The 12,409-nt window shown below is 41.6% G+C and overlaps 1 protein-coding gene across 1 annotated transcript in view; it reads right to left on the reverse strand.

The window, feature by feature from the left end:
- Positions 1–118: 118 nt before the first annotated feature.
- The window catches only part of WLS (Wnt ligand secretion mediator), a 31,547-nt gene continuing 19,256 nt past the window's right edge, over positions 119–12,409 (reverse strand). The window contains exons 8-12 of the mRNA XM_075181884.1: positions 9,468–9,531; positions 7,096–7,239; positions 3,559–3,642; positions 1,711–1,864; positions 119–599 (exon numbers count right to left, since the gene is read on the reverse strand). Of these exons, the coding sequence (XP_075037985.1) occupies positions 490–599; positions 1,711–1,864; positions 3,559–3,642; positions 7,096–7,239; positions 9,468–9,531 (556 nt within the window). The 3' untranslated portion in view covers positions 119–489. The remainder of the gene's footprint in view (positions 600–1,710; positions 1,865–3,558; positions 3,643–7,095; positions 7,240–9,467; positions 9,532–12,409) is intronic.

A 12,409-nucleotide genomic window follows, 5' to 3' on the forward strand; every position in this document is an offset into this window, starting at 1 on the left:
TACCCCAACACTATGGGAAACTATAGAGTTGGCCGCGCTGCACTCGTCACCTTGTACACCCCGCGCCCCCATGAATTCACTCATACAAAAATACAAATAAATCCCGCAGTGCAAGATATACAAAAAGAACATCATTTTATTGCTTATTGGTTATTGCTTATGAACATAGAGGCAGTATACTTATATAACAGAGTTTTTCCCAGTGTAATCACTCCTTAAAAAATTAAAAAACCAGAACACTGTACAATGTAACACTGGGCTGATGGACAGAGTGAGCAGCAATATAAAGTAAAATAGTATTATATCCACCAGTGTAACTAACCACTCTTTCACCAACTTTACTATTAGATATGTAAGCTACATTACAAAAACAGAGCAATCCAGCTATAAATATAGAGAATTATTTGGGAGGCTATTTGATGTAACAGTTTATAGCAAGATATTGAAACTAAAATGTCTACATTAACGCCCACCCTAGGGAAAGGGGGGTTATTCCTGGGCCTTTTTGCCGACCATTCGGTACAGCTCCGTCGGTCCATCTGCGTGCGTGATTGTGGTAGTTAACTGGAGCTCCTCTCCGCTGTTTATACACGTTCCTCCTGCAATAAAGTCAGTAATCACGATCAGTGTTATTACTACAGGAATGAGACACAAAGCTGGTCATCCCACATGTTGTTCGTATACGAGAGCTTATTTAAAGGATCCAAAAACAGGTTCTAACTTAGAGCTGCAGCTCTGAATTCTCACTGCCGACAACTATAGCATCTTCTCTGCCATGTTTTTTTATTTGGATTCAAGATTTCCAGCCTCTACACACCAGCATTTGTTAAGATTATAGTGGGATACACCATGCACTGCAGCACGACAACAACGTGTAGTTAAGTGCACTAGTGGAGGGATTGGGAACAGCCCAAAGACATATGAGGAACAATGCATATAAAAAAAAACACATCCCCCAAAGTCTAGGTGACCATACTTTGTTTACCTTTTCAATTGTAAATGAGATGACTGAGGGATTTTAAACTTAAAATAAAGAATCCTTCTTAAATAGTTTAATAGCCCGAAGACAGAACCTTTTACACCTCTGTGACAGTAAACTGCAGGGGACAAGCAGTGGCAACAGCACTACCAGGAGTGGCTTCTCCCAAACTCCATCCAAAGACCCACGGTATGGGACTCCACTCAGTTCTATTTGTTTGGAATTAAATTAAAGTTTGAGTGGAATGGTCCTTTAAAGTTTATGTTGTGGGCAAAAGTTACAGCTCTGATCTCAGGTGCTCATTGAGAACCAACGGACTGAATGCCGGGAGCAGGATCATGAGACCCCCAATTAGTTTTTACGGTGAGGTCACACAAGCTTTATTTGCATGGTTTTCCCTCTAGGATAAAAAGATTTTTTTTGTCCTATTGAAAGTAGTAATTTTTTCCTACATAAAAGCAGATTTTCTGCTCAACAGCTGTACAACAAGCACCGTTTAGGGCCATCAGGAAACCACTTCAAGCAAAGTTTTGTTTTTTTAAAAATAAGGGCTTTACAGATGTCTATTATCGCTCCTTCACCTGTCACACAAGCGATTAACCTGCTTGGATGCAGTTGGAAAAAAAATGCTCTGAAATACAGAAGAGTTTTCTCTCTAGCTGTTTTTTTTCTGCAGAAATAAAAGCTTGTGTGACACTACCCGAAGTGTACAGAGAAGCCAGAAGTCTCACCGTTGGTTTGGTCATCTCCGTAGTTCTTGTGTGATGGAGCGTACAGGAACATAAGGGCAAAGACGTAAAGATTCCACATGCCATAGACACCAGTGAAGAAAGCGCTGTTCAGTTCAATGGTGAATTCTCCCCACTTCCAGTTACCTTCCGATACCTGAGAGATACAGAGGTGGTTTCATAGAGCTCAATATCACAATATATCAATATACAACACGACAGAATAGATCAGGCTTAGGTCAAACTGTAAATTTAATAGCTCCAGCCTGACCAACCTATGGCTCTCCAGTGTTGTCAGGGTATGCTGGGACTTGTAGTTTTACAACACATGAAGAGCCACAGGTCAGTAAGTATCTATATAAGAGCTATATAAATAGTATACACTAATTGTATGTATATTAGACTACCTGGGGGAAAAGTTCAATAAAGCATTTGCTCGTCTTATTTAAATGGCACCAAACTGTTCAAAGTGAATTACTGCACAACTGCACCTTGTTCCTAATTCCGCATAGTCGCAGGACTATTCTACGCTGCAGGAAGATGCTCAAAGCTTAAGGTGCATCCACACGAGCGGTTTCTCAAGCTGCACTCTAAACTGATCCATTGATCTGTGAACATTATATTATTAGTGACTATAATTCTATATGTCTATATATATCTATATCATCATCACCATTTATTTATATAGCGCCACTAGTTACGCAGCGCTGTACAGAGAACTCATTCACATCAGTTCCTGCCCTGTTGGGGCTTACAGTCTAAATTCCCTAACACACACACAGACAGACAGACAGACAGACAGACAGACAGACAGACAGACAGACAGACAGACAGACAGACAGACAGACAGACAGACAGACAAGGGTCATTTTGTTAGCAGCCGATTAACCTACCAGTGTGTTTTTGGAGTGTGGGAGGAAACCGGATCACCTGGAGGAAACCCACGCAAACATGGGGAGAACATACAAACTCCACACAGATAAGGCCATGGTCGGGAATCGAACTCATGACCCCAGTGCTGTGAGGCAGAAATGCTAACCACTGAGCCACTAATATATATATATATATAAAATCTCTAAGTTCCTATACCAGGACAGAAATAAGTTATTTGACAATGTATTTGCATTAGTGTAAGCCATCATTCCCTACTAAGAGGCTGCTTTCTAGGTCATTCAATGGGATTACTTATGGGCAAGTGTGTGTAGAGGAGAATTTATCCCACCCATTGTCAGAACGTTATCTGAAACATCTCCCGATATATATTATTCATAGATTTGTCTTTTAGATTTAGCGGCAGGATATCTGGTATGCTTTGGAAACAAACAACGGGAATAGTTTCTGAAACGCCCCCTTTCTTGCACCAAAGGATAGATTTACTAAAACTTCTGGAACAAAATAGTGAAGATGTTCCCATAGCAACCAATCAGATTCTAGCTATCATTTATCTAGTACATTCTAGGAAGTGATAGCTAGAATCTGATTGGTTGCTATAGGCAACACCTCCACTTTTTCTTTTCAGAACTTTTAGTAAATCTACCCCCTGGTGCAGGAAAGGGGGCGTTTCAGAAACGATTCCCATTCATCTATGTGTTGTGCAGGAAAGGGGTTTGCAGGAAAATTTTGAAAACATCTGGCTGTGTAGTCTGGTTTTAATAATGTTGTGCAAACAAAAGCAATGACTGAATGACTGGTCTGCTAATGACTTAGTTTGCAGGCCACCTCCACAGGATTTCTTAGTGACATTTCATTCAGACAGGGTTAGGTGCAAATGTTACTAGCGCACCTTCCTTATAAATCAACGTTTAGTTATTTTATGTGGAAATTTGAATAAAAACCAAATTCCATCCTCACCTGTGTCGTGATGAAAAAAACAGTGGTTAAAGCAGCACAGGCCAGCGTGATGATCATCAAAAACTTGAACCTAAATATCAGCCCCTACAGAAAAAAAACCAAATAAAACATTCATACATCCAAATGTACCTTTTTATCATATACAGCTGCATTACGGTCACACGGTCATACCCCGGGGGCCAATACAGTGTCCATAGCCTGGGGGACAAATCAGAGGCCATTTCCCAGAGGGAGTGTGAAGGCGTTGAAAAGACCCTTACCGCTTGAGCTATTGCCAAGTCATGGAGACGTTGGCAGCCTATTGTCTGATCGCTCCAGTTTTCTCTGGGCTCTAGCAGCCAATCAGTTTACAGCAAAAGACAAGAGGACAGGAAGCTGAATGCTATCAGACAACAGTAGAAGCGGTTTATTAGGAAAGGTTTAATTACATAGCTTAAAGCATCAGAAAGACTCCCACCAATTGAGCTACTGCAAAGTCATAGAGCTGATATCAGACAATAGTCTGATCGCAACCAATCAGTTTGCAGCAGAGGACAGAAAGCTGAACGCTGACAACGGAAGCGGTTATTAGAAAAGGGTTAATTACATATGTTTACACCTGCACTTATTATTATAAAATTTGAAAAAGGTTTTCTCTTTAAAACATCATCAATATTAAATATTTGGCTATTTAACTCACTGGTTTTGATACACAGATAGTTCCAAACATGCTGGTGTCCTAGGAAAAGTATCATAAATGTTTTCAGAAAAGGTTCTTGTCTAATTTTTAATTCATAACAATCATTGTTTTGCTAGGTTGAAGCAAATGTAAACAGATGCACTGTACTTATTTAAACAAGTGAACTGGAAAGAGCTACTTAGAAAGATATTGACAATTGTATTGTGTCACATGGCTTCATAAATATGTTTATACTTTGCATTTTTTAATAAAATGATTGGCTTGATGCCTTACAAAACTCCTTTCTGGGGTTCTTTTTCCTCCACATGTTTTGTAGGAGAGAAATGGAGCGCCCGTCAGACACTATAACAGAATGCAAGAAACTGCGAGACCTCATAGAAGTAGAATTGTGGGGGCTTGTCCGGGATAGCACAATGTGGGAGCTTGTCTGGGAGAGCACAGTGTAGGAGCTTGCATCCTTGGGTCTCTGTGTTGGCCCGTTCCTTAAGTATAAATCTTACTGTATCAGTTTGACAGGAGCCTCCCATCACTACTTGCATAACATTTGCATGTGCATCACATGGGCCCAAGCCCCGGCACTACAAACCAGTCTAAAAATGGCACAGAATTCTGCTAAGACTCTAATGCAGCGATAGGCAACAGGGGGCCCTAGTGCTGCAAGCAGCCCCCCGAGCCTTCACCTGTGGCCCCCAGCCCCTTCTTGCCAGATTTGTCTGTTATAGCTTGTAACACTTGAGTAAAACGTCTGCAGATATGTTATTACAGATGGGGGTCTCTTTCATTAAATGTATTCTTTTATCAATTACGGAGATTGAAAGGGAACGTGCAGCCAAAAGCGGAACTAGTGAGCTGTGGGCCCCAGTGCAGGGAACTGGGGCCCACAGCTCGCTGGTTCCTGGTGCAGCAGGCCCCATTATCTCCATGGGCCCCGCTGCACCGCATCTGTTGCACCAATGGTAGTTCCGCCGCTGCCTCTTGCCCCTTTGATGGTTAGAGGGCCGCTCATGAGGATACCGAAGTGTATCAGGTTGCCCATCACTACTCTAATGCTCCAATGGACAACAGCTCATTCTATAGGTGTCCAAAACTAGTTACGCGTGATCTAGTAGGAGATAATAAATTCAGAGGCTTTGAACCCAGGTAAATGCACCTAAAATGGAAAGGGATCCTGTTTGGCATTTAATTATGTACACCTTGATTTGATTCTGCACACAGAAAGAGACATGTGTGTATACATCACCAACACACCGCCTGGGCAGCCAATTTTGAGAGTTGAACCAATAATCACGACCAATGTCAATACATTAGGAACACAAATGAGCTTGTTTACGGTGGAAGTCAGTTTCACGGTACCGACTACCCCGACAGAGGAGAGAACGACATGAGGAGGCCGACTGACTACTACACCAACCTGTAAAAAAAAACAACTACTTACCGGAATCAAGATTACTTCACATCACCATTCGCTGTCTTGCCGACTGGAGAAAATGACGCCATTAGACACAGCGACTTTGCTTAAAGCGGCGCTGGACGGAACCCGCTTGCCATTTATGTCCTGTAAGTATTATTTTAGTGGTTAAGGTTAGGGTTAGGATTAGGGTAACCCTAACAAATACTTACAGGACATAAATGACAGGCGGGTCCGTCCAGCGCCGCTTTAAGTAAAGTCGCTGTGTCTAATGGCGTCATTTTCTCCAGTCGGCAAGACAGCAAATCGTGATGTGAAGTGAAGTAATCTTGATTCCGGTAAGTAGTTTTATTTACAGGTCGGTGTAGTAGTCAGTCGGCCTCATCATGTCGTTCTCTCCTCTGTCAGGGTAGTCAGTACCGCTAATTGGTACTACACCCGTTGTTTAATAGTGCCATGTCTGTAACCCATAGATTGGGAGCAGCCGAATGGAGGGGGGGGGTCACAGATTAAGGCTTGCAGGCCGCCTGTTGTCCACCGTGGGTTCAGAAGGTGAAAGAGTCCAAGTCATTTCTAAAGGTTACAGAATATAACATTGCATATGCATGACAATTTCCATGCAACAGTTAAGTGCTCTGCCTAGGTCAGTATACTGGAACCCAGGGACGACCCAGATGCATGAGATATTCCCTGTGAGTCTACGGTTCCCTCCACTGGCCTCTTTTTTGTATTCTTTAAAACAAAAACTAAAAAAACACACATATGTTAATCTTAAAACAATATGTCCTGTTTTAGTTTCATGTGAACTATTAAATTTACAGAATCAGGGTTGACTGGCGGACGGGCCCGTTGGCTACTGGGGGAATTCGTGTTGGACTGCACTGCCTATTGCCCACTCCACCCCCTCAGCCCACCCTTTACAGAAAGAGAACATAGTCTCTCTGGTGGCATGAATATAAACCTCTGACCGGGGGACATCAAAGAGCCCACCACACTGTGTGCCCCACAAAGTATAATAAAAGTTAGGTAAAAAAGTGGTGTCTGCATATAATATCTGAACTATAGAAGGAGGGAGGGGGAACGTCTGACACAACTTCTATTGATGAAAGCGCCCCCTGGGGTGGGCTGCCCAGTATACTGTATATAGAATTTCTGTGGATGCACCACCACAAATTTATTTAACCAGCATATACACAAGACGGCTGTGATGGAACTACATGTCCCAGTATGCTATGTCAGTTAATTGTAGCAAAAACCTTTGATGCCCCCTCAGTGGGTTAGCCATGCCCCACCCTGTCATTACTTGGGCCCTACAACTGGTTACCCGGGGGGCCCCAACAATTGGCTCCCCAGCGAACCCTCCATTCCCCAGTCCTACACTGCATAACAGCTTTGCAGATCCTCCAGTAACATAAGCCAGCTGGCAGTGCGAGGGTTAAGCGTCACTCACCTCATAGTGTAGCCTGCGGGCTTTGCTCATTGCCGGTAGACTGGACCGTTTCCCGCTGATGTTCCTGAAGACTTGGTACACCATAAAACACAGGAATAAGAAATAGAGGCAGGCGCAGATCCCAGCGACAATAATGAAAGCCATCTGAGAATGCTCATTAAGGGAAACGTTGTGTATTGTACACACAGATGTCTGAGCTCATCCCAATAATTACAAACAAACGCCGCTTCAGGGCACAACTTTCAAGTTTGGAGTTTTAAGTGACCACAGAAGACTTGTCTGAGCCACATCTGGAAATACTTAACATACATAAAAAGGAGAAGAAGGGCAGAAAATAATTCTTAACAAGACAAACAGACTGAATTGGTAAATATAACACACGATCTTACCTAAGGCTGCAAACAAAGTAACTTAAAAGGGTCAATCTTAAATGTTTGAGCCGCCATGCTCTATGTTCATCCCCTCCCTCCGTTATTTGCAAAATGGATCCAGACCACACTGTATAAAAACTAAGGGGGATATTTACTAAACTGCAGGATTGAAAAAGTGGAGATGTTGCCTATAGCAACCAAGCAGATTCTAGTTATAATTTAGTACATTCTACAAAATGATAACCAGAATCTGATTGGTTGCTATAGGCAACATCTCCACTTTTTCAAACCCGCAGTTTGATAGATTTACTCCCAAGACTCAATCTGTCCAGGGGTAATACATAGATGTGAATAGAAGCTGTACGAAATAGGACGGACAGAATCCACCTGCGCAGACTGCCTTCATTTTTATATCATATTCACTCAGAATCCAATTATTTGTTACATGTGAAAGCAGGACATAAGGGAAGGGTGTTGTCCAAAAGTGGACTATCCCTTCAAATACAGGTTAATTCTACATTAAAAAGTCACCATGAAAAGCGGCCACACAACATAAAAACAGGACGAGAGGAGACAGCGATTCCCATATCAGCAGATGGTAGAGTTTTAGATCATTCTTAGTCAACGTAACAGAGAACAGCGGCCACAGAGCTCAACTGTAATATATAATAAGTCTGTTGCTAAACACTAAGAAGCGGAAAAATAGCAAAGGTGAACAACATTGTAGATTTTTTCTTATGCACCATATAGACGTGTGCAGGAACATCCGCAATGTTTGAGTCCCACTGTGATTTATGCCAAATGCAATGCCACTAATGGAGCCCTGTTGAGTTGGGTTTTGTAATCTTGTAGTTTATCACTCAAAAGCAATACGAACAACTCCAGATGATCAGTTATTAGTTATAATAATGATCTTGGACTAGAATTTCACATAAAGCCCAGGAACTTAAATAAAAGCACAGATGTAGTGATGGAACTCTGCTCAATTTACACACAAGTAATTAAATTATAGAAATATAACAAACCTTTAGACAAGCTGTAATTATTTACTACACATTGGGTAGTGAAGAGGGAGAGCTGACTGCCGTGGAGAGGTAAGGGCACAGAGAGAAATATTGGCTCAGGTGGCTGAAGGACAGTCCACCTCGGACAGCCCAAAGCAGCAGGTGAACTGGGGTAATTTTTTAACCTGATCCAAGATGGGCACGTGTAATTTAATGCAATCACCCTGCTAAAAATTCAGGCCAAGTACCGCATGTAAAATTGGACCATACTGCGGGTGTCACCCTGCACTAATTCACACAGCAGCAGAGCCGTCTAAAGGACAAACTCGCATCCAAACGTTCTCTTGGCACCACAGGACCCAGATGTGCTCAAGTACTTGACATGGAATCAGGGTTTCTGCATGTGACTGGTACATGTATAAATTATTAAATGAATTAACCACACTTGTATGAATTGAGCTCAACTTGTCACTTCTACTCTGCTGGCGAGAAGAGACCGCTCATGGGGAACAGAGAACGCTCACATCCCCCTGCTAGGTTCTTACAGAACGGAATGGTTTTATTAACTCTTTACACACCAGAGGTTTTTGTGTGGTTGTTTTTTTATTAACCAGTGTTTCTAAGAAGATAAAAACATATTTTTTTATGAACATTCTAAAACAGATTACTGGGTAGTCTATTGAAACCAATAATCATATTTTAGAATGTTCATAACATTTTGGAATTTTTAAAATGTGCGCTCTACCTTTTTAGTAATTTATGTTTTAAACAGGTGAAAATCAGTTTTAACTGTAAAATCTGATGCATGTAGAACAGATGTAGGTGGTAATTCCCACTGATTTGGACAAAACCATAAAGACATTTGGGCTGTACTTTCAAGAATTTGACCAGGCTGACCTGTTAATTAGCATTCTAAGCCATACCCAAACTTACATGATCCATAACAGCCCACAGGACAGAGTAAACTAGATCTCAAGACAAGAAAACAAAAGGATACAGCGATGTCGGCACCTACGTCAGTGGTCCAAATGCTGTAAAATGGGTTCTTTAATTGTACCCCCCTGTGGATGACAAGAGGAGAACAAGCAATGAAAATTAGAATAAACGGTCTACATCTGTATTTAAAAAGTATTAAACTGATGTATTTATGTTCCATGATTCAACAGAGATGGGCTGTTTCCTATTAAAGTGGACCTGTAACCTACAAACAGTGGAGGCAGACATTTTGTGGGCGGTACTAGTTTGCAGCCTATCAATTTGCTAGGAACCAGTGACATCACTGAGACACCTGACTGGTATTCATGAAACCCGAATTATATTCATGAGGTCCTGATTCCTAGTGGATGGATAGGCTGTATCCTCATTACAATTGCCCCTACCGTGTATAGCATACTTACCTACTTTCGCAAAGTTATTTCCGGGAGAGGGGCGACACTGGAGGGCGAGAGGGGGCGGGGCGCGGGCAAACACGTCATTTTGGCTCCACCCCCGCGAAGAAAATGCCGTTTTGTCGCGGGGGGGGGGGGGGGGGGCGGGTCAAATGACGCGATTCACCGCAAATCGCGTCATTTTTGGAAGCCAGTAGCGGGATGTGGGAGAATTTCCAGCTCTCCCAGGAGTCCGTGAGACCGGCCCGAATTTCGGGAGTCTCCCGGACATTCCTGGAGAGTTGGCAAGTATGGAGTATAAATGACAGGTCAACTTTAAAATTCGCCGTGCACAGAGTGTCATGAATATGGGGTGAGGGAAGGGGCCCTTCTAACAAGTCTTGCCCTCCAGGTTGTTAGGTCCTCGTACATCAAAATGGTGGTCTTCATTATACCACACTGCTGCTACAGAATATGTTGGTGCTATATAAATAAATGATGATGATGCTGCACTAGGCTCTCCCACCATTCCCGCTGTTGTGTTTTGAAGATAAAACTAGCGACACATATAAAATTTCAGTTGTTCAGGTCGACATACCTCCTAGCCTGTGGCCAACAATTGTTAGAAATCTGGAAGTCTGTGAGCAAATTTACAAAATATATTGTCAGTTGTTTCTAAAATGAATAAATGGACACGTGTAGTAAACTGGTCACTTTAGAAATCATGTTTTACTGCCTCGCGTGCTTACAATATTCATAGGAAAGGAATTTGGGTCTACTAGGTTAAAACTTGTGTTTGTGTCTGGGGCACAAACCTGCTCTGAATAGGTGCGAGTCACTTCCTGTCTGAGGTTGTAAATGAGGCGTAGAAACCTAGAATTTTATGATGGAACCTAGGCCCCTTTCTATCTAGTCTGCCTTTTGGCGTTTTGTCAATATGTTTCATCAGTCTTAATAGCCATGTTTGTCCTTGGCAGTATTCACTGTACGAGTCCTCACCACAACTGCTGGGAAACTATTCTGTAACAATTCTTCCTAATGTTCTAGAAATCCTCTTATTTTAAAACCGAATGCTTTTCTAAACTCCTAGGGGTAGATTTACTAAACTGTGGGTTTGGAAAAGAGGAGATGTTGCCTATAACAACCAGAGATTCTAGTTATCATTTATTTAGTACATTCTACAAAATGACAGCTAGAATCTGATTGGTTGCTATAGGCAACATGTCCACTTTTTCAAACCCGCAGTTTAGTAAATATACCCCTTAAAAAAAACCTTTGATATTTGAATGTTTCGATCTCGTCATTTCAGTTCCTTCTCTACGTTAAACCGTAACACGTTTCATTCTTGAAATCTTTCCTGGTAAGTGTTATGGAACCCTTCTCTAATGGTTTTGAATATTTTATTAATGCCTTTTCGAATCCCCACCAAGAGGTAAATGTATCAAGCTGAGAGATTTCCAGCGGGTTTGAAAAGTGGAGAGGTTGCCTATAGCAACCAATCAGATTCTAGCTATCATTTTGTAGAATGTACTACATAAATGATAGCTAGAATCTGATTGGCTTTTCAAACCCGCTGGAAAACTCCCAGCTTGATACATTTACCCCAAAGTGTTCTACTGACATTTCCCATAGTCTACACTGCTTGCCGACTGTCATATCACCTGAACCTATAAATCAAAAAGGTCTCTTTCCTATACTGTGGTTTACGTTACTTTCTGCATTACGCTTTTGATTTTTCTGTCCCATCTGCATTGTTTCACATTTTGATACTTTACAGTCAATATTCCACTTTTTAGTCCATTCTATATTTTCTCGAAATCACTAGACGTTACCTTTACCTCGTCTGATGTACCAACACGTTTACAAAACTTTGTATATCAACAGACCATACATATATCCTCATGTGGACCACATGTTACATCACTAACGAATACATTAAACAAAACCCGAATAGATCCACGAGATACTCTGCTAGTTACCAGACTTTCCATCTGAGCTTACACCATCGACTACCAAATCTTTATCCATTCACTACCTTTCAATAGTGTCCCAGGACATTATAACATTATTATATATCTCTAAATAAACTATATCCACTGATCTACCCTGATCACTCCATAGCGTCAAATAATCCACTAAATTTGACTGCCAAGATCTCCAAGCAGCGGTTTCAGATTTTGTCATTTGTTTGGGCGTAAATGGTCAACAACATTTCTTTTTATTGTTTTAAAGTGATGTCATTAAATTCCGTATTGTTGCTATGAGACGCGTAGGTTTATAGTTACCATATCCTTCCCTGTAGCCTATGTTTGTGCAGTGAAATTACATTTTCTATTCTCCATAAACCTGGAGTCACCAGCAACTTGTTCAACAGTTTAGTTAATGTCGTGGTAAACACTACTCAGTACAGTTCCCTTGATACTTTAGGGTTCATACCAACCGGAGACTCATGTAAAGCTGTTATGGAACCAACGTAACAGTGTGGATATTTAATAATTCATTCTGCAGATAAAATGCCCAATTCGTCTTCCACCAAGGGTGCCCCACTACCCTACTCAGCCGAGAAGTATGG

This window comes from Mixophyes fleayi, chromosome 8, assembly GCF_038048845.1.
Source record: "Mixophyes fleayi isolate aMixFle1 chromosome 8, aMixFle1.hap1, whole genome shotgun sequence".
Lineage (NCBI taxonomy): Eukaryota > Metazoa > Chordata > Amphibia > Anura > Limnodynastidae > Mixophyes > Mixophyes fleayi.